This window comes from Pipra filicauda, unplaced genomic scaffold (assembly GCF_003945595.2).
Source record: "Pipra filicauda isolate LSUMZ 115617 unplaced genomic scaffold, ASM394559v2 scaffold193_size2426894_pilon, whole genome shotgun sequence".
NCBI lineage: Eukaryota > Metazoa > Chordata > Aves > Passeriformes > Pipridae > Pipra > Pipra filicauda.
Window position 1 is genome coordinate 1,984,603 of NW_024104302.1, and position 24,329 is coordinate 2,008,931.

Consider the following 24,329-nt stretch of genomic DNA (forward strand, 5'->3'; position numbering starts at 1 on the left):
GCTGTCGGTTGCAGGGCTACTGGATGCTGCTTCCCAGGTGCTGCCCCGACCCTGTACCTCCAGGCTCCTGCTGTGCACATCTCCTGTATCTGTGCTGAGTTTGATTCAAAATGCTGCTTAGATGTTGGTGCTGAGGCCCCTTCAGCTGCAGCAGGGATGCTGGCCCATGGCAGGGATGCCGGCACACGCAGGTGCCACGCCGCTGGGCAGGAGCTCGTGCAAGGGCAAGGACTCACTTGCCCTCTGTACCATCTGCCAGCGTTCACCTGGCTGGGCCCAGCTGGCTCTGCAGATTTTCTGCATAAAAGCAGGGAAATATGCCCAGAAATGTCACCCTGTCACCATGGCTGACCTGCTCTGCCTGAGCTGTGAGGGTTTGTCTGGCGCTGGGAGCAAACCACGAGAATTTCATAGAATCACAGAATGCCCTGAGTGGAAGGAACCTTAAAGATTATCTGGTTCCCTGCTCCTGCTCTTCCTAGAGGCTGGGCAGACTGGAACCATAAATTCCCAGCAGGGCAATGGTCATCTCTGTGCCAAATCCTGTCCTGACTGGTGTTGGTTTTGTTTGGGCAAGGCCTGGGATATGCAAAGGAGTAGGTCTGTTCATCATTGTTACTGACAGATGGAAATATCACCGGCTATTTTAATGGGGACAGGGCTCATAAATTCCAGCCTGCAGCTTCCAGATTTTACCCTGAATCTGGCTGTGGCTCGATGGGAGGCTGTCCAAGGATGTGTTTCCTACCGAGCCAAAGAATCTCAGAGCGTGCCAGTCTGCTCTTTGTGCTTCTGCACCGTCCCTGACCTCTGCCAGCGTCGGGGTGCGCAGACGCCGCAGCCCCAGGGCCCCTGCATGCTCTGCTCAGCCAGGCAGGGCACAGTGGCTCCTGCATGTGCAGGGCTGGGATCTGCTCACTGGGGGATTGCAGGCAGCAGCTGCTCCCCACACCTCCCTCTCCCTCCTGCTCCCGCCACAGCCACTCCGTGTGGCTGGAGCCGACCTTTCCTCGCGCTTCTGGTTAAAAATCTCATTTCCAGCATTGTCCCAAGAGGGGACCATCCCTGTCTGCCTTGCCCCAGTGAGCTGAGGACAAGCGCAGGACAAGCTCCTGCCTGTGCTCCTGCCTGGACTGTGGTGTGTGGGCAGGAGGGTGCAGGCAGGGCTGGCAGGGTGGTGGTGCTGAGGGGGCCCTGCCCTGCCCCATTACAGTTATCTGGGAGCCCTTCGCTGGCCAAACTAGTACCTTTGGGTGCTGAGGAAATGCACCTGCCTGTGGTCATTGGAGTTTTCACCCCTTCTCAGGCAGGTGCCTCCTCTGCTGCTGGGCTCAGCCTGGCACAGCCCACGGAGAGGAACAGCTAAGAAGTGTCTCCAGTGGCATGTCAGCACTGTGGGAGCTTTGGGAGGTTAAAGACAATGGATTAAATGAAATAATTGTGTTAGACAAAGATGGGATGTTCCTCTGGGCTGGAATCTCTGTCTCATGCTGACATCTACAGCTACATCAAAGGCAGCTTCCCAGCTGCTGCTCAGTCTCCCCGTTCCCCTCTGGCTCCTCGGATCTGTTCTTCCTGCATAAGCTGTGAACACTGGCATCTTATGGAGCAAAGCTGCAGAGGAGCATTGCTGGCAAACGTGCTAATCAGCGTCATTACAATTCATTAGCTCTGTGCCACAAAGACCCCAACTTATAAACAAACCATTGCTCATTAGGCATTTCCTTGCAAGGCAGATCCCAGATCCCTGTTGTCCCATACAGAATCACAGTGCAGGTGGTGATTAGATATGGGGTGCCCACAGATAAAAGATGTTTTCATGTCACAGATGCCAGTTCTAATCCAACTGGGTCATGAGTGATTTAATTATTGCCTGTGATTTCCAAGGGAGCCTCAGTGAGCTTCAGTTTGCTCTTGGAGTCCTCAGGAGCTGAACCCCCGTCTGGTGCAGAACGAGCAGGAAGAGCTGATACACCCCAAAATGGGGCGTGGTGGCTGCAGGGTGAGGGCAAGGGCAGGGATGGGGGGGCACTGCCTCCCCTTGTCATCCTGGATGATTACTGGGGCTCCCATCACAGGACAGGCTGAGCATTTCAGGAATTTACAGCCTTATCCACTGCTCCCCAAAAGGCCTTTCCACCAGTGTCTCAAAAAAGTCATGGGATGTAAAGAGGAGCTTGAGCTCGCCACTGCTGGAGCAGCATCCCTGGGCCCTGCCAGCTCACATCTCCCTGAGAGGCAGTGGGTAGCAGTCTCCTTTGGAGCAGCAGGCTCCTGGCCCTGGGGGCTACTGGGCTGCTCCCCCAAACCGAGTGCCAAGGCAGAGTTGGGCCAAAACACCCAGAGCCAGCTGTGCCCCGGGGCTGATCCATGTCACAAGCTCTTCCTCATTTCCACGTGCCCCGCGGTGTTACGTACCCTGACCCTCCCCAGGGCTGCCCAGTGCCACCTTCCCCCTCACACTGGGGCTGCCTGGTGCCGTTCCCCCCTTTGGCAACACAGCCCTGGAACAGCAGTTTCGTGCAAAGGGAAAGGTCCTGGTTTCCCCAGTTATCTGCTGAAATGTCTGTCCATGCGTGTTCGGGAGCAGAAAGGCTTGAGATGAGCAGAGAAATCACTGTGACAGCTTCAGCATCGCTGGGTCTGCAGCACAGAGTGGGGGCCCCAGGAGGGGATTTGGGGACCCCGGGGGAGCCTGGGCTGCTCTGAGAGCTGGGGGGGCTGGCAGCTGCTGGTGGGTTTCACAGGGGGTGCCAGCTGAACTCCCTGATTTTGGCAGCTTGGGGGAACCCACTCCCCTCGACTGGCTCCTGTGGGACAGAGTCTGGGTCACGGTGACCGAGGCTGGGTTGTGAGCAGGGAGTCCATGGCCAAGCTCTCCACCGGGCCAGGATAGCCCTGCTGGGAAACAAATCCTGAAAACCACCCAGAGCAGTGTCTGGGAAAGCCGTGCCCTGGCGTGGGGAGCAGAGGAGGGAGGGGAGCTGGTGGGTCTGACCATGGACAGTCTGATGGGTGCGTGATCCCACTCCACGATTCTGCTCCGTGAGCCTATTTCATGATCCCAGTCCACGATCCTGCATGTGGTCCTGGTCCATGATCCTTTTCCATGACCCTGCTCTGTGTGCTCTGGCATCCCATTGCTCAGCTGCAGCATGTTCCCTCCTCCTTCCCTCGGCTGCTCTCTGCTGTTGCAGCCCTTCAGCTGCTCACTACCAAGCAAACTGGTGCCAATCCCATTTTGTTCCATTTCATGTTCCACACGGAATCCTTTAATTGTTGTTAATAAACAGGGCGATGCTCAGTGGGGCTTTGTCTGCAATAAACCCAATGTATTGATTTAAATAATCTGCAAACATGTGGGATTAGGGTCTAATTGGGACTAATCAGGGTGCAGCAGCCGTGTCACCACTGGGTCGGGGCTGGGATGTCCTCGTGTCTGCCGGAGCTCCCAGCCCTGCCCAGCCTCGGGCGCCTGCCAGGACCTGCTCCGGCAATGCCAGAGGGAACGTTGTTCTTTCTGGCTCCCTCCTTAACTCCTGCAGCAGTTTGCTGCTCTCCTGCTTTTGGGACCTTTTGGAGAAATTCAGCAGGGAAAGGCCAGGGTCTGTCTGGCACAGGAGCCACCTCACATCATCCCTCGCCAGGGACTTTGGCAGCACGTCGGGCTCTCACGAACTTCCCAGTAACAGATCCGTGCCCAGCCTGAGTGTTAAAGGGGCTTTAACATTCAGCTGGGGCAGACCCCTGCATCTGCTGGGTGCTGATTGACACCTAGTGCCCAGGCAGCACCAGGGTTCAGATTTTAAGCTTCTGTGAATTTAAGAAGGACAAACATACGGAGTCCTCCTGCTCCGTTGGCCTCGGCTGCTCCCTTCAGCTGCAAGCAAAGATGAGCAAAAATAGCTTTTCAGATCAGATTTGAATAACGTGGAATCTCAGTGGGGAAAATACAATGGTTTTTTCATGTCTTAAAGATGTTGGCTGGGATCAGGCGTCATTTGCAGAAGCTCAGTTGGGTAATTTTAAGTTTTCCTTCCCTCTGCTTACTCACAGCCTTCTCCCTTCCCATTTGGGTGTAGGGATGGGTGCAGGGATGCCCCTTGGGGCTCCTGGGGGCAGAGCTGGGACGGCTGAGAAGGGGAGGGATTTACCCCTGCCACTGGGAAGTGGCAGACAAGCTCTGTTTCACTAAATGCTCTTGTTCTACTAAAAAAGCCATTTTCCGTGGCGGAAAGGGCCTGCGGGCTCCGTGTGAGAGGCACCACATGAGCCCAGACCCTGCTCCAGGCACATCAGCCTCGTGCCAGCCCACGAATCCAGAGAAAACTGCTCCCTTTCTAAATCCTCGGAAAATACCCCATTAACTTGCTGTCCCTCTGAAAAGCCCAGCTATTCAGCTTTCCATGGATTAATAACTCTAGCATAACTAATCTCTGATTTTATTGAGTCAGTAACTTCAAATAGAAAATTAATCGATCAGTGGTCAGCTTTGGCTGGAAGGGTTTCATGGTGTGGAGCCTTCCCCACTGGGACTCTGCCCTCCCGCTCTGCACCCTGAGTTCTGGCCAGAGCTTCAGGGGTATTGTTCCCTGACACACTTATTCCAAAAATATCCTAAAAATTTAAACTCCTAGCCATAAAAATGACACAGAGAAGATGCTGGGCTTCGTTTGTGCTGCTGGGGCATGGAGGAGATAGTTGACCCCACGGCAGGAGCTTGAGGGGCTGGGATGCATGCTCCAGCTGCATCTGTGGAAGGACTTTCCCTTAAAAATATAGAGATCAAGCCAAAAGATATCAAGGTCAGATAATATATATCAAGCATCATCTTTGAGTGGGCTGGCAGGGGCTGCCTGAGCTGTCGGGGTGCCCTGGTGCTGCTGGGTGCAGTATAGGCAGAGACTGTGCTGTGCTGCTGGCAGTGGCGATTTTTCCCAAAATCAGTAGGAAATTGCCTCATGTTATTTTTAAGCCCTGCAGTTGTGAGCCAGTTCTCCCTAATCGTGGATTTTGCTGTCACTTTCTTCCAGTCGGTTTGCTGTCAAGTTGCCTCAATAGTGTTTCACAGCCACTCAGCTCAGGGCTGCGGCACACGTGACATTAATTAGAAGTGGATTAAGAGCAAGGAGGAACACGTAGCCATGCAATATTTCACAATTTCCCATGTAACATCAGCTCAGCAGATTTGGAAGAGGAAAGCCTGAGATTTATTTTAAGTGGGGAAAAAATGGTCAAAGCAGCAGCTAAACTGTGAGCGTGTCCCAGCTCGTCAGCACCCGCTGGTCCCCGTCCTGAGAGAGCTCTGAGCCTGAAGGGGCCTTTTCCAGGGTTCCATCAGCAGCTCCGAGGAGGGGTGAGGTCCCTGGGAAGGGGGTGATGTCCCCCTAGAAGGGGGCATGGTGTTTGGGAAGCTCTGGGGTTAGGCAGCTCCTGGCTCTCATGGCCACCCCAGGCATTGGATCCAAATGCATCCTGCTGGGGGAGCTCAGCTGTGCCCCCCAACCACCTGGGGTCTCCTGTGTCTTAAACGTCCCCAGGGAAGGGTGAGGACACAGAGGACCTCGGCATCCCCAGGTGGCTCTGCTGTTCTCAGGGACAGAGGCAGCCGCTGTCCTGTTCTGACATGGGAGAGAGATGAGCATCCAGCAGCACCCGGCTGCATCCCGTAGCATCCCGCTCCCACCCCAGCTGTCACTGGGGATTAGAGGTGCTGGACAGAGCAGGTCGTGCCCGGCTGTGCGTGCGAGGGCTGTGCGGCCTCCCCGTGCCCAGGCGCCGTCCCAAAGAGCACCGGGGCTGACTGGGGGCACCAGGGAGGGGTGACAGCCACGGGGAGGTGACTTGTCCGGGGTCTCCATGATGGAAATGCAGTTCATCCCCCCCAGCCTCCAGCCCCGGTCCCTCTCTGTACCCACTGTGTCTCTGTGCTGTGCACGCGCGTGTGCTGCTCGCCCGGGGACACGGGAGGAGTGAGCGTTTGGAACCGGGCGAATGGGGAGCGGAGGCAGCTCGGGGGGAGCTGGGGGAGGGTGAGCGAGGGGTTGTGGGTAGTGTGGAGCTGTCACTGTGATTTAGGGTCGACTGCTTAAACTGTTTTATGTTCCCAGACAGTAAGTCGTAAGCAATATAAAATTTTCTCTGAAGAGATGATCTCCCCTCGTCATGCTTCTGCCTCTTTCCCGGAGTGAGCTCTCCTTTCTATAACCCCATGGTGTCAGCGCGGGTGCGCAGAGGGAGAAAATGGGATTCTGGCCTTTGCAGCCATGGACACAGCCTGGGGTTGGGAGCAGGCATCCAGGGGCTGGGGACCTCCCCTCTCGCTGGTCCCGGTGCTGCTGGGAGCAGAGCTGGGAGCAGAGCTGGGAGCAGAGCTGGGAGCAGAGTTGGGAGCAGAGCTGGGAGCAGGGCAGTGCAGAGCCGGGTGTGCCAGGGGAGTTGGCTGTGAGGGACCAGTGTGTGTGCAGCCATGTGTCCCTTCAGCACAAGGACCGTGGCCTTTCGTTTCAGCCCCCCCAGGCTGCCCTCACCTCTCTGCTTTTGGAGCATGCGAGTCGAATTGGGGCCCTGGAGTTGTCGGAGCTGTCGGAGCTGTCGGAGCAGGGCTGCCTCTGCCTGCGGGCACTGCCTGTTCGCCTCAAATTCAATTCCTTTCTTTTTTCTTGCCCCTGAGTTATCGCTGCTTTTGGAAAGCTCCAGCTCAACACTGCTCCAGCTCACCTTTGGTATTTTCTACAGTTACAGATTTATGAGGAATAGTTCAATTTATTTGGCCGTTGCCATGCCAGAGGGAGTGTCTTAGTGTGCTCTGTGCCATGGCACCCGAGTGTGTGCCCAGAAAAGCTCCCTGGCCCTGGCAACTCCTGAGGGGCCAGAGCTGAGTAGGGACCTGGTGGGTGAGACCGGAGCTGAGTCACCCCTGGCTAAATAAGCATCCAGAAGTTTTTGGGTAGCTGGTTTACATGCCAACCCCCAGCTGAATCCATATGGGGGCTCATGAGCCCTGTGGCACCACAGAAAATCTGCACAGGGCTGGTGGGAACCGAAGTGTGGTGGCAGGTGGAACCCTCTACTCTGTGCCTTACAGGAAGGCTCTCCTAGATTAGAGGGAATATATTACATTCTCTCTCTGAAACTGTTTCCAGGTGTAATTTCCTCCCCTTTTCCTGATAATTAAATATTTTTAAGTCATCCAGTTTCTCCACCCTACTCGCAGACCTGTCCTGGATGCCTTTGTAATTAGCCATCTCTCTGGGAAAGATGATTAAGACGGGAGGCACAATGCCCCTGCTCTGCTCCCACAGCCCTGCCCACACCATCAGCTCATTTTAGGGGGTGTGTCCCCCAGGACCGCCAGATCCCTCCACAGAGCACCCAGTTTGCTCCTTTTAGATGCATAAAAGCAGAAATCTTCAGGAAGGAGTCATAAAAAAACCTGGGGATTAATTAAAAAACAGGATCTGGGTGGGCACTGTGGATTCGGCGGTTTAACGAGTTCCTGTTTATCAGGCGAATGACAGGGGGACCCAAGCTGCAAACCCCATCCTCTTTGTGTGGGAACCCCTCGAGGGGAGGATTCAGCCCTTAAAATATGTTACCTTAATCCTGAGCAAACTCAGGAGCAGGAAAGGTCAGCGCCCGCCTTCCTGGCCCAGCAGGGATGAAGCGCCGGCGGCTGCTCCAGCCGGAGCCTTCTGCTCCTGACAGGGCTCAGGTTACAGAGCAGAAGAAAACTGATACACGTCCTCCAGGTGTATCGGTCTTGATCCTATCTGGCATCTTTCACCCCCAAATTATACCCTAAATCCTCGGTGAACAAAGTCAGCCAGAAAGGCTCTGGAGGGCTTGGCAGACCTGGGAGGGGGGGGAGGGCTTCTTCCTGGGTTTTTATCCCTCTGTCTCCCTTCTCCTTTATTGAAGTGTTCATTGCCCAATTCCAGTCGCTATTTGCCAGACTGGAGTCTAAGGCTGGGGAGAGCCTTTCCTGGATGTCTCTCAGCCAGTGAAGAGTTTAACACTGCCCTCAGTAGGGTTCAGATTAATCTCTCTGTTGTAGTTCCTGGAGCCTCTCCTCACAAAGAGCCCAGTGAATCGGTGACATTAGGGACAGTCTGTGCCCAAACTGAGCCTGAGCACCCTCCCTGTTTCCCTGCCCTCCCTCTTCTCCCTTTAAGCCACAAGCACAGCTCAAGCAGACCTGCCCAAGCAAGTCCAGCTCTACAGTGGCTGTTGGCAAACGCTCTCCTCTGACTGCATGTTTGGGATTTGCCTCTTCCAGGACATGTATGATGAGCTGCACGCTGAGGGCTGGGGGCTGGGGCCTTTCCACAAGGAACCCTCTGGTTCTGTCCCCGTGCTCTCAGGACACTTGGCCATCAGGGTCTTGCATGTGGATATCAACCTGTGTCAGAAAGTGGTGACCACAGGGGCTTGTGGCGTGTGACCCACTGTTGGCTCTGTTTTTTTTTTAGGGCCTCACACAGCATTATGCAGGGATGGTGGAGCCAGTTGTCATGGCCCCCAGGCACCCTTCACAGCCGCTCTGGGGAAGGTGCTCCAGCAACTCCGTCCCACAGTGCAGGTTGTGGGGAGCAGCAGCCACGGGCGTTGCTCCCCGGGGGATGGAGCGGCTGACGGCACCACCAGGAGGGTGACGTAGGTCTGGGCCCCGTGGGAGGGTTTGTACTGCTGCCCTGTGTGCCAGCACCAGGGTCCATGGACAAATATAGCAAATTATGCACCCGCCGGACCCACGCTGCAGTGCCGGGAAATTCCAGTGATCTGCTGGGCTGGGCAGGGAGGGCCGGAGGCGTTAATGGCAGGGGCTGTAATCAGCACCTGCAATTAGCCCCTGCTCCAGATGGCCTCAAAGGCTTGGCCACAAAGGAGCACAGCATCCCACGCTGCTGTTCTTCGCTGCTGTTCCTCGTTCCCACCCCTCCATGTCACACCAGCTCGAGCCCTTTCAGCCACGGCAATGCCAGCCAGGACCTGCCCGCCCAGCTGGGATGAGCACGGCACCAGATGGAGCTGGGAGAGGATTTATTGATGGAATTGATGGGTAGACCTCAAAGGGCTGGTCAGGGATGGGGGCAAGGGTGGATGGAGGATGGAGGGGGGGGGGGTCAAGGCTGTACATTGGTCCAGCTGGTCTTTGCCAAGAGATGCCAAACTTGCTCATGGCTTGTGGTCATCCCAGGGGAAAGGAGAACAGCCACTGTATGGTTGTTAGCCCCAGTCTCCTCCCAGTCTTTACACTTCCGTTCTCCCTCTGCTCGACACTCCTTGCAGTAACACCAAACTGCTGATGACATTAAACAAATTAATATTGGGTTTAAATAGCCTGCAGGAGGCCAGGGCCAGGCACACAGGGCCAGCTGTCAATCCCAGATTAGTGACTGCCCTGGCTAAACTTATTGCTGCCGCTAACGACCCCGACAGCAACACCCTGCCCAGGGCTCTGCCAGGGCTGCCCCAGTGCCAGCCTAGCCTGGGTGGGTTTTGGGAGAAGGACCCCTGGGGTGCCCTGGTCTGGCAGCAGTGCCCAGGGGAAGTCCTGATGGCTTTAGATGCTTTTCAGTGCACCAAAATTCTGTCATTTACCCCAAAAGTGCCTGGTCTGGCTGTGGCACATGGGAAAGGACTTCAGCATCTTGTGGTTTAACATCTTCATTTTCACGCTGCTCGTGGCCCAGCAGTTTCTGCCCAGCTCCTTGAACTGTTTGACTTGGGGGAAGTATTCAATTCCCTCCTTGTTGTTGTCTGCCTTTCAGGGAGTGGGGGGAGACGATTATTTCCTCTTTTCACAGACAGGTTTTTCATCATTTCCCTGTTTAAAGGGCACCAATGTAAGCAAGTCCTGAGCCTCCCCTACAGAGAAGAGGCCAAAAATCAGCACAGAGAAGGTGCTGCCATGGGGAGCCCAACTTCCACAGCCTCTGCTAACGAACCAATGGGGAGGGCAGCAGGCCCTGGGCTCATGAAAACCCCAATCATGGGGGGCTGGGGTGAGCCCCCCATGCGGATCAGGCTTCCCGAGTCCACTCATGTCACCCCATGAGCTGATGCCATGTTTGGGTCGGCCCTGCGTGTTTCCAGTGCTTGGGGTCAGTGTTGAGCTGGTCAGGGACCCACACGCACCGGACAGGGACCTGCAAGCACCGGGCAAGGACATGTGGCCACCAGGCAGCGACACGCAGCTCCTGCTGCCGAGGAGCCTTTCCCGGGGGTCGGGGTGGGTGGCTGCCTCTGTCTGCCCTCCCTGAGCAAACCCCGCGGCGGAAACCCACGGGGGCACCTTGGCAGGTGTCACCCCAAAGCAGCCCCCTTGGAGGACGCTCGGACAGAGCCCCGGGGGCGCAGCGGAGCCGCTGAGGGCTCCCTCCTCCCGCCCCAGGTTTCGGTGCTTGGGCAGCCCCGGCGCGGGGGCGGCTGTGCGGGGCGGGGGCCGCCCGCTCCCCCCGCCCATTTCCACGCTGATACCCGGCACCTCCGGCAGCTTCTCCCCCCGCGTTTCGGCGGGGCCGAGGCGGGGCCGGACGCGGGGCGAGGGGCGGCAGCGCTGGGCGGCGGAGCGGGGGTTGCGCCCGCCCGGCCCTGCCCGCAGCTCTGCCCGGCGAGCGGGAGGCACCGGCAGCGCGGAGGCGACGCAGCCGCATCCAAAATGCTTCTAGGTGGGTGAAACGCAACTTTCCCGCAGCCCCATCGCTCCCCGTTGCCCCCCCTTCTCTCTCCTCCCATCGCCTCCTCACCCCCTTCTCGCCGCTGCCGGAGCCGCTGCCCGGGGCAGCGGGAGCCCGACGGTGCAGCGGGACCGGGTCAGGCGCGGGGCTCCGGGGCCGGGCGGGGGTCGGAGGGACGGTGGGGTTGGCGCGGCGGGGATCGGGGTATAGCCCCGCCACTGTCCCGGGGCTGCTCCGGCCGTGATTCGAGCGCTCCCGGCTTCTGCCGACTTCCTTCAGCTGGGGAAAAGGGCACTAAATCAGGGTCCAGGCTGTTCTTTATGGGCAGAAACACAGCGAATCGGTTCTTATTTTGCTGGTAGCTATGTTCAGGCTGTGTGTGTCCATGTCTCTTCTCCACTTTGAGATTTTGGCCACAAACTTAACTCTGAATAGTGAAACATTGAGGTGGGTTAATTACCCCCAGGAAAGAGCCCCGGGAATACGTGGTGCTTGAAGAGTCTGGGCTTGTAGTGAGAGGCTAGGAATGGGCTCGGCATCAAACTCAAATATTGATTCACCTGTGGGGTCCCCATCTTGCTCTCAGCAGGGCTTGGCATCCCACGTTACCCTCATGAGATTTTCTTGTTTCTAAGCAAATCATGTCATTCCTATTCCCTATTGCCGTCCTGCCTAAAACACCCGTTAAAGAGCTGTTCTTGTTATTTGCATCAGCTGAGGCTGTACCCTACACCCACAAAATGGTCCCTCCCTGCCCAGCACACAGGCAGCCTGTTCCCTCGGCTCCCAGCCTGCTAATCCTAATTACTTACGGGATTCAAGCTGAGTTTGACTCACTGCATCTTATTGATTTTTCCCAGGGCTGCAAAAAGAGGAGGGAAAAGGTTGTGTGCTGACGGGGCTGGATTTTGCCCTTGCTCTTTATCTGGGTGTCAGCTCCAACTTGTGTTTCTGCTGCGACTGTGATGCAAATGTTTTGGTGCTTTTTGTGCGAAATGAGGCTGTGGGGAGCGCCGGCAGTGTCCTGGCGAGGGTGGCCAGGTGGCTGGTGGTGGAGCTCCGTGGCCAGGCTTGGCCATCACGGGCTTGAGGAGCGGAGCAGCGGCAGCAAACAGAGCATGACTCTGCTCTTGGACCCGTTTCACGTGGATTCAGGGCTGGTAATTTTAGTGGTTTTGGTATTATCAGCATTAACTTTGTGGCAGGCGCTGGGGGGGGAGTGTGGCCCTGGCCACTGGCAGCAACGGGTCCGGCACATCCCTGTGGGCAGCGGCGCTGCTTCTCTCCACGCGTGTCCATACGTGTGTGGTGTGCACATCCCTGTGAGCACGGGCACGTCTGCAGGCTGCCGTGCACTCGCTTTCCTCTGGTAACATGTCACTGGCGTGTGCTTGTGGGTGCCTCTGGCTGCTGGAGCCGGGAACACGGATGTCATTGGTCTGGCACATCGGTCAGGGCCGCGCTGAGGTGCCCACATCGGGGTGGCTGCAGCCCCAGCTGTCTCCCATGGATCACTTTAATTTTTCTAATAGTTTGAAACACAATCTTTTCTCCAAGCTGTTCTTTCCCTGTATCTCTGGAACGTGTAACACTACTCGGGATATTTATCTGGAATACTTGTCAGGCAAAGCAGGTTTAAAAGACAAACAAAAACCAACAGCAGAGCTTGCTTTTCATGTTGTGGTCTCAAACGTGGAGGAAATCTTGAATAGACACTAAAGCTTCAATTTTGACCCTGCAGTGCTCTGGGCTTGCTGGCGATCCTGTGCTGGGAACATGTAACTCTGGGTGGAGGAATGTGATGGTTGTATAGGGCTTGCATGGTGATTCCAGCCCTCTGGAAGCTGTGGGGGGTAATGGTGGGGGGAGCCCGGCCCCACTCAGCCACGGGATTTGGCTTTGGGGCTCCTTTGGCAGATGGTGGGATGGAGTTCTCCCTGCGGTTGTTTTGGGTGAATTTTCCCTGTAAATGCAGCGGTTGTTTTTATTACTGGGGCTTGCTCCAAGCAATGTCCTGGGGGAAACATCTGTCCCCTGGTTTCAACCCTGAGTGAAACCTGGTGGGGGGGCACAGGGGGCTCCGACCTCCTCCAACAGCCTCAGCCTACCCTTCAGAGTATTTTTAGACCAAACTGTCATCTAATCTTGACCTCCAGGATGATGTGGGCTAGAAAATATCACTGCATCTCCAGCATCAAGCCGAGGGTATAATTCACAAATCTCTTTAGCCCATTTTTAATTATGCCTCACCTGCAATAATGAATTGCTAACAAGTATTTTGAGCAAACATGGACTTTTTTTTGAAGTTTCTCGGTGCTGATGCTCCCGGCAGGTGCTGCCAGCACTGATGCTTTGATGGTCTGTTCCAGCACCCACCTGATGTCCTCGAGCTTGTAATGACTGCAGGGGCTGGGGATTTAGCAAATTGCTTTTTTTTTGCCTTTCCTGAGCGGGATGTTGGAACAAGTGGGCTGGCTGCTCCCACTCTCCGCCGGAGTGATTATATTAGCGTGGCCTGGGTAGGAGTGGCGGAAATTACAATGAAATACTAGAGGTAGGAAATAAAAATATAATTAAAAAATAATGACGGATGTGTGTCATCTTCCAAACCCTGATCATGACCAGCCTGGCTGTGGGGCAGCCGTGGTGGGGGCTTACACACTTCAGCCTGTCGGCGCAGCCTCAGTGGAGCTGTGCTCAGGGAATAACGCTGGGAGGAGAGAGCAGGTGGGGGGAGGCAAAGGGCTATGAAACTTAAGAGGGGGAATATGTGAGTGGATTGGGGTTTAAAAGCCCTCTTGGCCCCTCAGGACTTGCTCCCCTGTAGTGTGAGTTGGCGGGCTCCCCTGAAAATGGGGCAATTCCCCTTTTCTCCCTTCCTGAGCAAAGCTGGGACTGGCTGGAGCCCACGTGGTTTCACTGCTTGGGGGGTTGCTGGGGGCAGCTGTGGCACAGTCACGTGCAGTGGTTTGGGCGTCGCTGTGGTGGTCTGTGTGCATTGCTCCAGCACGTCTGGGATGGCACCACTGAGAGGGGATGGCCACTGGCCTGGAGCCTGGCTCTGCCACCGACCTGCTGGGTGGCCCTGGCCATGCCCCTTATCCTCTCTGAACCTGTCTGTCTCCCCGAGGCTCTTCTCAGCTCTCCGGGGGCTCGGTGCCAGCCCAGCCCCGGCTGTGTGAGGGAGGTACCTGCCTTCAGGTGCTTCAATAATAGAAATCATTAATTTTCACTGCTAATGGAAGAAATGCTGCTCTGTGAAAAATGTGCGTTGGCTTGGAGGCAATTCAAAAGGCTGGTGGAGACGGGAGCCCCTAATTTGTTCCAAATTGGTTATTTCACTGGAATGGTGAGAAAGCATCAATCTGAGGAGCTTTTCTCCCTTTTCATTTCTGTCAGCCGCTCCTTGGCTGTAATGAATTGGACTTGGCTGTAATTTGCACGATTTATACAGTGCCCAGAATAAAGACTAAACTGATCCGTGGCTCTGGTGCCCCCCTGAGCTCTCAGTCTCTTGAGAAGACCCTGACCTCTCCCAAACTACCCAGGGAGGGATGGGCAGGGCTGTGGGCAGTGGATGCCAGATCAGGGTTCAGTGTTTGCCACCTCCTTTTCACTGCCCTTGGGTCAGGATGAGCCCAGATCCCTCCCAAGCCCCTTGGTACCTGTGGCAGAGGTGGTTGAAGTCTCTGCTGGGGGAGGCATCACTAAATGCTGATTTTTCAGATCATTACCTGGCAGATAGGGAAAGCTGGGAATTAAAATCCAAAGGCATTGGACTTGATGTTTGTGGACAGGGGAAGGAAAAGAGGCTGGATAGAGCAAGACCCGCATCCAGTTTTGCTCCTCAGCAGCTGTTTTTGACCTTGGTGGTGTGGGGTGATTCTCCCTGTGGCTCTCAGGGAGCAGGATGCAGTCGAGTTGCCTCCCAAGGACCAGGTGCATGGACTGGAGGGAGCCCAGAGAGGGAGATCACCCTGTCCTTGCTTCTGCTCCTCGACAAAAGGGCTTTGCCCTTCTCAGCTGCTGCTCTGAGGAGCCTCAGCCCAGAGATGGGGTCGCCTGCGGGGAGAGATGAGCATGACCCCCCCTCCCTCCCCAGCCCAGTAATCCTGTTGTGGCCATGTCCAGAGTTTGCAGGGATGTCATTCGAGTTTATTTCAAGGCTTGTTCCCTGCCAGCTGCAGTCACGCAGCTGAAGGTTGTGACAAGGCTGTGCAGGGGAAGGAGGCACGAGGCAGCATCCTGCAAGCTGACGGTGGCTGGGAGATGTGGGGGGTTCCCATGTCAGCAGCTCAGGGGGCTTCTTCTCCAGCAGCACCCATGGCCCACTACCCACCCAGGCTCCTCCACAAGGACCCGAGTGTGCTGGAGCCAGGCCCTCTGTGCCCACAGCAGTGCTGGAAGGGCCCCCCCGTCAGAGGAGGAACAGCCCCCCCCAAGCACCCCGAGCTGTGTGGGAGAGCTGGGACACAGCAGGGAAATACTGGGGTCCTCCAGCATGTGCCCCATCCCCTTCCCTGCGTGGGAGCACCTTCTCTTTCCCGTGTCCCTCCAGTCTCTGCAGATCCCACAGGAGCTGTCCTTGTCAGATCCGCCCGTCCAGGCACCAGCCCGGGGGCTGCAGGAGTATTTTTAATTTGGCTGAGCTGACACGGTGCCGGGTGCTCTCTCCCACACGAGACAGCGGCTCCTCTCTGCCTCCCCCCTCCGCCACACACGGCAGAGATTGAACTGAGCTGTCACCACCTTCGGGTGCGAGGGATGCGGCCGGGCAGCTCCTGTGAGTCCTCCCTCCCGTGCATCCTCCCAGTTCATTTTGGGGGCTGTCACAGCCAGGGTTTTGGGTGCAGAGGGGGAGCAGGGTCCTGCAGGGTGCTGCCCCATCCTCTGTGATGGCTGGGGATGGGGGCTGGTGGAGCCAGGCACCGCGGGGTGGGTGGGCAGGAGAACCGGGGGCTGTGTGGGGATGGGGCTCCCTGGGGTCAGCAGCTTCAGGAACACCAGAACCTCTGCTTCCCTGCGGGAAGAGTGTGCGTCATCCCCCAGAGCCTGACTGGCTTAGAGCAGGAATGGAAACAAAATCTCATAAATATCTTTGGACTCGGGGATTTAAAATCTTTTGGGGTAATATGGCAGCATTTGGTCTCTTCTGTTCAGCTCCTTACAGATGTAATGAGAAACCCTTGGGAAACCCAGCCATGGATGTGGGGCTGGAGTGCTGGCAGGAGTGTCAGGGACTGGCCCGGAGCATCCCAGTGGGAGTAATGTGCTTGGGGTCTGCTCCAGCCACCACATGGGTGGGACTCCAATGGAAAACGGGGCTCAGATGGAAACTGTGGCTCATGGCCATGGCCGCCCTCGTGTTGTGCAGATGATGGATGTGCTGGTGCAATGGGGCACCTGCCTGCCCAGCTCCCAGGCACAGCACAGCAGGGAAAAATAGCAATGATTCGCTCGGGCCAAGGCGGCTGCTGCTGCACGGGGGTAAACAGGAGTATCTGCACTTCAGTTCCTTCAGGAAGGACATCTGATATCTGGCAGGGATGCGAGGGCAGGGTGCTCGGCAGGGTCAGGGACATCCTGCAAACACTGCCCAAAACCCATGTTAAAGCTGGAGGCTTCCAGCAGAAATGGGCATGCTGGGCAGAAGGGATCAGTGAGTTCAGCCGTGCTGCTGGCACAGAGCAGGCAGAGGGTGTTCCCGACTGGAATCCACCGGTCCTGCTGGTGGATCCCAGTGCAGGAGCTTGATGGGGTCCCCATGGGAAGCGGGATTGGCCCCAGCCACTTGGGACTGCTGACCTTTGCAGTCCCGCTCTGAATGCTGGGAACCAGGGGATGCAGTAGGCTCCTGCCTAAAAACTCATTAAAAAGGCTCAATCCTCTTTTCTCGAGGCATTAGCACAAGAATAAATCGGGCATGTTTTCACCCTGAGAGCCAGCTTTGGTTTCACTAGCTCCTGCTCTCATTAACCCTGGGCTAAGGTGGCCAGGCAGGAATGTCCCCAGAGCAGGAAGAGCCTCTTGCCCGAGGATATGTAGAGGAGCCTGAAGAGAGGAATTCACCGGAGGCTGCCAGACCCCCCTGCTGTGGAGCCAGCCGGAGCCAGGTACAATGCAGCCCCTAATCCAGGCACATTCCGGTGGGCCACATCCCTCCTCATACCCTGACTCTGCAGGGGGAGTCGGGGTGGGAGCATCCCCTTCAGCTCCCAGGCACAGGGTCTGTGCTGGGGAACAAGGAGTGGAGTTCCTGTCAGGGGTCCTGCAGGACACTGGTGTCCTTTGGGATCGTTTGGGGGAAAGCAAAGGTGGCACAAAACCCTGTTTCTGGAAGAAGCTGAGGGGCTCTAAACCTCACCTGCATTTGGTTCTAAAAGAAAGTTTTTGGGGGATGAGAGGAGCCCCTGTGCTCACTGGGGAGCCCCGAGATGAGGGGGTGGGTTTCAGACCCAGCCCTGCAGCTATGGACCAGGAGCACGGGTAAACAGGAACACGTTGCGCTGTTGGACCTGCATCCTGCCGAATCTCCGTGCCTGGGGGTCGCTCTGCCCGTGCGCGGGGCACTCGCATCCCGGCTCTGCCCAAACCCGGGGACACCGCTCCTGTCTGGACGCAAATGTGGGGATCCCTGGGGGAGTTCCTGGGCGCTCAGCGCCCACCTCTCCTCGCACCTTGGGCAAAAAGGCGTGCCGGCAGGTGAGCCCGCGGCGGGCACCGGGCGCAGCTCCGTGCGCTCCCCATCCCCAGGGGGGGCCAGAGCCCGCGGCGCGGCTGCTGCGTCCGCTGTCCCCGCGGCCACGCGGCCTTCCCGGTGCTGGCCACCGCTAGTGGCCACTGCCGCCGTGGGCTGCCGGGAGCATCCGCGAGCCCGGCGGTCCTCGCAGCAAGATGGCTGCTCCCGTGCTCCCGTGAGCCGGCGCCCGCCGCAGGCTTTGTTCCCGCAGCCGCCGCGCTCGGGGGTGCGGGATGCGGAGTGCGGGCTGCTGCTGCTGCCTCCTGAGCACCTCGCTTCGTTTCGTTTTCTTTTTTGGCTTGGCGTTGCTGCTTGGCTGGGTTTGGGTTTGGTTTGGTTTTTTTTTTAAGTAGGTGTTGTTTTTTTTTTTAAGTAGATTTTTTTTTTTTTTTTTACTATTTAAAAAACAAAATCTGGGAAGTTTGCAAGCCCCCCTCCCCCCGCCGCCCCAACGCCCCAAAGCTTATGGCGGCCTTTCCATGGTACGTATATGTAGGGGTGGGTGAGCGGGGTGGGCACGCTGGGCTGGGCTGGGCGCTGGGGCTGCCCCGCTCACCCGCAGCCGGGGCTGATGCACCGGGGACGGGGCTCGGGGCAGCAGCTTGTCCTCTCACAAGTGAATCCTGATCCTGCCCAAACTTCCCGACCGGGGGAGAAGCAGGCTGGTGTGGGGACTGGAGTGTCACCCCCATCTCGAGCTGCTGCCACCGAGTCGCCCAGGATGTGCTGCTCTTCCCCGTGGGCAGCAGCAGTGAGGGGTTCTGGGCTGGAGCCAGGACTGGTTCTGGAGCACCACGGGTCATGCGGGAAGGGGTGCTGCGGTGCTCTGCTCCATCCCAAGTTCCCCCTGATCCCATGCACCCCACACACTAATTGCTGCCTTTTTTTTTTTCTTTCCAAGGCAGCAGTTTTTGCTGGAGCGAGTGCTGGAGGGTGGGCTGTGCTGGATGGGGTGGGAGTGAATGGGGTCAATGACAGGGAGAGAGCAGAGGAATCCACTCCCTGGGGCCGTGCACTGGCCCATTGCAGCTGGAGGAGATGGGTGCCCTGCTGGCACTGGGATGGGGTTGCTGTGCCAGGCAGCTGCGGTGCTGGTCACTCCAGAACCACCTGCCAGCATTGCCCAGAGCACCCCATGGGAAGCCCAGCATCTATGGGAGTGGGCACTCGCAGCACTGGGAGTTTGGGGTGTTACTCTAATGCCTAATTGTGAGGGTTCCCCCTGCTCCCCAAGGGCTATGGTAATGGCTTCGGTTTGGGACATTTGTTCTTCAGAAAAAAACCCAAGTTCCTCTTGGGTTTCTCAGCAAGTCACATGGACTGATGGTATTTCCCGGCTTTGCTGCTGCTAAATGTCCATGTTCTTTCCATTTTCCTCTGCATTTTGGTTCTGTCCCTTCCTCACCATGTGCTACGTTCTTGCTCTTCCTCTTCCCATCACCTTTATCAAGGCTCAGTTTGGATTTTCAATCCTGTTCATGGAGGAATGTGAGAATTGGACTGAGTGGGGCTGAAACGTGGGTAAGGGGTCAAGTGAGTGCTTAAACCCTGCAGCTCCTGGTTTGGTTACGTGGGTAACTGCTTTGCAACCTGGAGCTCAGTAGATATTCGGGAGCCTGAGCTGGAGCAGGTTGAGTGTGTCACCCCCTGGGAGGGATGCTGGGCTGGCCCTGACTGTGCAGAGCACAGCCCCGCTGCCATGGGACCTGCCACGGCTTCAGCAATTCCCCGGGATAGAGACAAGCCAGGCAGGACTGAGAGCACACACGTGTGCTCACAGGCACTTGTGTCTGAGCTGTCTTCCAGTCACCCTTGTGCTGCTCCAGAGCCCTGGCACTCACCACTGCTGGCAGGTGCTGCTCCTCTGGGGCTGAATGTTCCTGTTTGGGTGTTTCATCCAGCTCTGAGCCTTCCTCACCTTCCCAACATCAGTGCAGTGGGAAGGGCTGCTCCGGAGGGAAGTGTGTGGGTGTCCCTGTGGCAGTGGGACTGTGTGTGCGTGCACCAGTCCCACCAGTGACACCGAGAGCTGCCGGTGATGCCGGCACTCAGTGGGATGCCCCCGCATGGTGCTGGGGCTGTCGCATAGCCTGGCCTGCCCTGAGCACCACTGTCACCACCGCTGTCACCACACCACCATCGCCATGCCACCACAGCCCTTCGCTGAGCCCTGGCTGAGGTTTGCAGGGCCCTAATCCCTTTCCCTTGTGTCTCTTTCATCTCCAGTCGGACCAGGAGAGTGGTAATAGACCTTCTTACTAAATTAAATGTGCAGGCTGCTCCTCAAGGCACGGCGCGGTTCAACCGTAGTGTTTGATTTCCCAGCCACAGCAGTATGGTGCCTCCAGGGAAAAAGCCGGCTGGGGAAACTTCCAATTCCAATAAAAAGTGTAAACGCTATTTCAATGAGCACTGGAAGGAAGAATTTACCTGGCTGGAGTTTGACTATGAGAGGAAACTCATGTTTTGCATAGAGTGTCGGCAGGCGCTGGTGAAGAACAAGCACGGTAAAGCGGAGAACGCCTTTACCGTGGGCACGGACAACTTCCAGCGCCACGCACTGCTGCGGCACGTCACCTCCGGCGCGCACCGCCAGGCGCTGGCCGTGAACCGCGAGCAGCTGGCCTTCGAGACCCGGGTCCACGGCCACCCCGAACTGCGCTCGGTCATCAAGGTGGAGGTGAACCCGGCGAAGGTGGCTGTCCTCACCACCGTCTACTGGATGGCCAAGGAGGAGATCCCGGATGAGAAGTGCTCCTCCCTGCTCAACTTCCAGAAGTTCAACCTGTGCCAGGCGCTGCTGGCCTCGGAGCACAGCGAGTACTACCACCCCGGCAGCGTCAGGGAGATGCAGGTGGGTGTGCGGGGCTGGGGGTCTGCGCCTGTGTGACGGCCAGCAGGGCTGGACAGTGCTGTGCAGCCACTGCCTTCTGCAGAGCCAGCAGGGTGTCTGTGCCCACCGGCTATGCGGGAGCTCCCTGAGCCTGCCATGCTGCTTGCAGGATGAAAGCTCCGGAGTTCAATTAGCACACGGGCACTGTGGGTTTTTCCTCTTTTGCCCTAAACTGAGTGCTCAGGAAGATCAAGTAGCCAGAGAGTTTAGAAAGGATTTTCTGAGTTTTACAAACGCTTCGTGCCTGCTAAAATCAAATTAAATTTTTAGTGAGTCTTGGCCATTTGCCAGGCTCTTCAGCTATCTGCAGAGCCTTATTTTGCTGCAGATAGACTAAACCCACTAATTAGGTTTCCCAGCCTGTGGTGATCCTTACAGCACTCACACACGCACACAGGAAGTTTCCCCTCCAAGCTGGGGTGTGTGCCTGAAATGGGGGAAAATGAGCAAAGAAGGAAAAGACGCTGCAGAGTTTTGCTGTTGCTCCTGCCCATGCTGGGCCAGTGAAGCACTGATGGAACTGCTGGAGTTGAACTGAGCAGGCAGGTTCCCGGTGTCCTGCCTTGTGGCTGGCACAGGCAGCGGCTCAGGAATGGGGTGCTGGGGGCTTGTGTCTTGGTGCTGCTGCTGGTGTTGGGTCCTGCTGTAGCTTGTGGGGCTCTGACCCCCAGCTCAGGGCAGGGTCTTCCAAGCTCTCAGCAGCTTCACGCAGTGCTCAGGCTGCCAGACAGGGATGGGAGGAGGCAGTTTATTATAAGGAAAAGGAAAGTGATTTCCAGCCTGTGTGTGCAGCTTGCATAAGGGCTTTTCCCTGGCTTGGGCCCTTGTGCTGCTGCAGGAGCCCACGGGTGGGAGCCCGGCCGCTTGCTGTGTGCTGGGGGCTGCGCGTCTCCTGCTGTCTCTGAACCTCATTTGTGTTTCTCTCTCCCTCCCTGTGCCCCTCCTTCAACTGGCTCAGGCAGCCATCGCCAAAGTCCTGCACAACGAGGACAGGCACAGGATCAAAGCCTCGCCGTTTGTGGGGCTGGTGGTGGATGAGACAGTGGATGTCCTGGAGCACCGCAGCCTCGCCATGTTCACCACGACTGTCTCCCCCTGCAACGGGCAGACCTCCACTGCCTTCTTGGGCAGCTTCGAGCTGCCCGCCGGGGAGGCCTCCACCGTGGCGGGCAAGGTGGGTGAGGTGATGCGCTCCTTCGGCATCCCCACCATGAAGCTCGCCTGGCTCAGTGCCGACAGCACCTCGCTGGTGGCCGAGCGGCTGAACGGGGTGGGGACCGCGCTAACCTCGCTCTGCCCGCTCCTCACCGAGATGCACTGCCTGTCCCACGGCAGCTCCCTGCTGCCGGCTGAGACCATCGGCACCACTGAGTACCTCCAGAAGTACGAGACCACTGTGGATGCTGTGTACAGGCTCTACTCCAGCTTCCAGGGGGGAAGCGATGGCCTGCGGGAGCTGCGGAGCGTCCTGGACCTTTGTGAGATAGACCTTGGGAGCCCCAAAGCCATCCACTGGACTTCTATCTTCCCAGCTGTGGAAGCCATTGACTCCTCGTGGCCCACACTGGTGCTGCTGCTGGAGAGCGAGGCAGAGCACTCGCCTGTGGCCCGTGGCCTCTGCGAAGAGCTCAAGAAGTTCCAGTTTGTGGCCTTCACCAAGATCCTCCTGGACGTCCTCCCCATCTTCCAGAAGCTCAGTCGCTTCTTCCAGATCGAGGACTTTGACCTTTCCCTCCTGAAGCCCATCGTCTCGGCCACGGCCGCCACGCTGCAGGCCCAGCAGAGCACCAGCGGCCAGAACCTCCAGGAGTTCCTCAGCGAGATGAACGAGCACCCGCGGGACGGCCAGGAGGGTGAGAGCCGCCTCTACTACAAGGGTATCGAGCTGGCCAACTGCTCTCAGGTGCACCTGAAGCACTTTGAGCACTTGAAGGAGACCTACCTGGAGAGTGTGCGGGGCAACCTGCTAGACAGGTTCCCCACCAGCGTTCTGGAGGCCATCAGCTCCTTCTCAGCCATTTTCAACCCCAAGTGCTATCCCCAGTCTCTGGAGGACATTGGCAGCTATGGAGTCAGCGAGCTGAATTTCCTGCTGCAGGCGTACTCGCGGGTGGTGGTGAGTGAGAGGGCCCTGAGCGACTTTCCCCTCTTCAAGCGCATCGTCTTCAGCCTCAGCCAGCTCTCCTTCAAGGACCTCTGTGTCAAGCTGGTCTACAGCAGCTCTGAGATGCACGAGCTCTTCCCAGACTTCGCTGTCCTGGCGGCCATCGCCCTGGCCTTGCCCTTGGGCTCGGTCCTCGCCGAGAAGATCAGCCGGGGCCGGGAGCTGCTGAAGCGCAGCCGGTCGCGCCGGACGAAGGACGAGGGGCTCTCTGACCTCATGAAGATCGCCATCGACGGGCCGGCCATCAGTGAGTTTGACTTTGCGTTGGCCATCGAGTACTACGAAAGCATGAGGGAGTCTGGGTTCATCATGACGCAGGTGAAGTGAGTGTGGCCAGTGAGGGCTGAGCCCTCGGGCGGGAGCCGGGGCCTGCAGGCAGTGCCCAGCACCAGCTCAATGCTGCCTTTCCACGTCGCTGGTCACTGTGGGGCTGGGCGGCCGCGGTGGATGGTGACCTGCTCCGTGCTGGGAAGAGGAAACAGGATCCTTCACAAAGCCACGCTGGTCCTATGACCACCCCTCCCTCATCCACCAAGCATCTGGCTGAATTGCCCAGAATTCAAAAGCCTGGGGCCACCTAAGGTCCCAAATTGCAATGATTTTTCTCCAAGGGTTTGTCATTATTTTGTTTTAGGGATAGGAAGGCAAATCTTCTCTTGAGCTCAAATGTCATGTTGCCTTTGCACAAAGATACCCAGCAGCTTCTGCTTAATACTCTGCAAAAATAATAGATTTCTGTTGTTCTGGAGCCTCGAGAGCGAATGCAGAAAAGGCAGAACATCCTCCCAGCCTGGAGTCGACCCTGACATGCCTGGCGGTGTCGTGTTGGTGTTCCTTGTGCACAGCACAGAGTATTTTTAGCAGTGGCATCAAGTCATGATCATTTCAAGAGCAAGAGATTTAGGGAACGATATTGTAATGGCCAAGGAAATATAACTTTAAATGCGTCATTGTGTACATATGTGTATGTGTGTATATATATAAATATATATATATAAATATATGTATTAAAAAGGTCTAACTTAATTTTCCTAGTGCTTAAAGTTTAAAGATATATAAAGGGACTTTTTTTGCAAGGACAGAATAAATTATGATCGGCGTCCAGAAATAATCAGTAGTGTATTTCTGGTCTTTCCAAAACGTCCACACGTCTCAGCTTTCCCTTTGCACCCTGAGCTCTCGGCAACCTGCTGCCCAAGAGAAAGTCCTTCAACACCTGCTTTTGAGACCATCCAGAGGTGTTCAGCTTGCATTCCTCCTCTGAAGTGTTACTCTCTTTATCCTGAGGTGAGCAGAGCTGTTGGTGCCCGTGGTGGGCAGGGGCTTGGGCACCTCTGCCCTCGGGTCTGGGGGTGCTGGCGCGGTGGCTGAGTGGGGCTGGGGTGCTGCGTGGTGTGTTCCAGCATGACAGGGCTCTGCTGGTTTTGACTTGGAAGGCTGTTTCCTTCAGATCTGACTGATTCTAATCAGCAATAAACCCAATGCAGCAGCCCGAAGCATCACCTCAGTTGAATCCTGAGGGCTGAGTTCTCTGCTGGGGTTGTCAAAAGCTGCCCCACCTGCTCCCCCATGGTCTGGTTGCTCCGGGAGTCCAGTGTGTTGCAATCTGTTTGTTACTGGTCTGGATCCCAGAGGTGCCTGGGCTGCATTGGTGCTGCTGTTGTGGTCCAGTGTTGTGACTGGGTGTTTCTCCTCTTCTCAGTCCCTCAGCCTTTGGCATTGAGGAGCACACGTGTCTCCCAGGAAGCCTCCTGGAAAGAGCTGGAGTGAGTTCAGCCCATGCTTGGTCAGAGGCAAAGTTTTAAAGCCCTGTGTAAGGATTTGGAGACACCACCAAAATTTGCTGAGAAC

The 24,329-nt window shown here is 56.8% G+C and overlaps 2 protein-coding genes across 5 annotated transcripts in view; both read left to right on the forward strand.

Annotated features, from left to right (window-relative positions):
* Positions 1 to 24,329, forward strand: part of ZNF385C (zinc finger protein 385C) — a 56,148-nt gene that overhangs the window by 17,149 nt on the left and 14,670 nt on the right. The window contains exon 1 of one of the 3 annotated variants that reach the window (XM_027747711.2): positions 10,599 to 10,673. The exons of the other annotated variants lie outside the window; for them this stretch is intronic. Coding sequence (XP_027603512.1) covers positions 10,664 to 10,673 — 10 coding nt within the window. The 5' untranslated portion in view covers positions 10,599 to 10,663. Of the gene's footprint in view, positions 1 to 10,598; positions 10,674 to 24,329 lie in introns of those variants that run through there. 3 annotated transcript variants of the gene reach the window in all.
* On the forward strand, positions 17,847 to 23,924 carry CUNH17orf113 (chromosome unknown C17orf113 homolog). Of its 2 annotated transcripts, none has more exons than XM_027747684.2 (3): positions 17,847 to 17,903; positions 19,648 to 20,275; positions 21,273 to 23,924. In XM_027747684.2, the coding sequence occupies exons 2-3, from the start codon at positions 19,757 to 19,759 to the stop codon at positions 22,803 to 22,805; spliced, it is 2,052 nt and encodes a 683-aa protein (XP_027603485.2). In that variant the 5' UTR covers positions 17,847 to 17,903; positions 19,648 to 19,756; the 3' UTR covers positions 22,806 to 23,924. The 2 variants fall into 2 exon arrangements, with proteins under 2 accessions (XP_027603485.2, XP_039236285.1); XM_039380351.1 differs by having other exon boundaries at positions 17,876 to 17,903; positions 18,873 to 20,275.

What these genes read in the sequence shown, in the direction of transcription:
- CUNH17orf113 (XM_027747684.2), top strand. Translation starts at nt 19,757, where the DNA reads ATGGTGCCTCCAGGGAAAAAGCCGGCTGGGGAAACTTCCAATTCCAAT. An exon ending in GCAGCGTCAGGGAGATGCAG is followed by an intron (nt 20,276 to 21,272) that starts GTGGGTGTGCGG and finishes CAACTGGCTCAG; the next exon opens with GCAGCCATCGCCAAAGTCCT.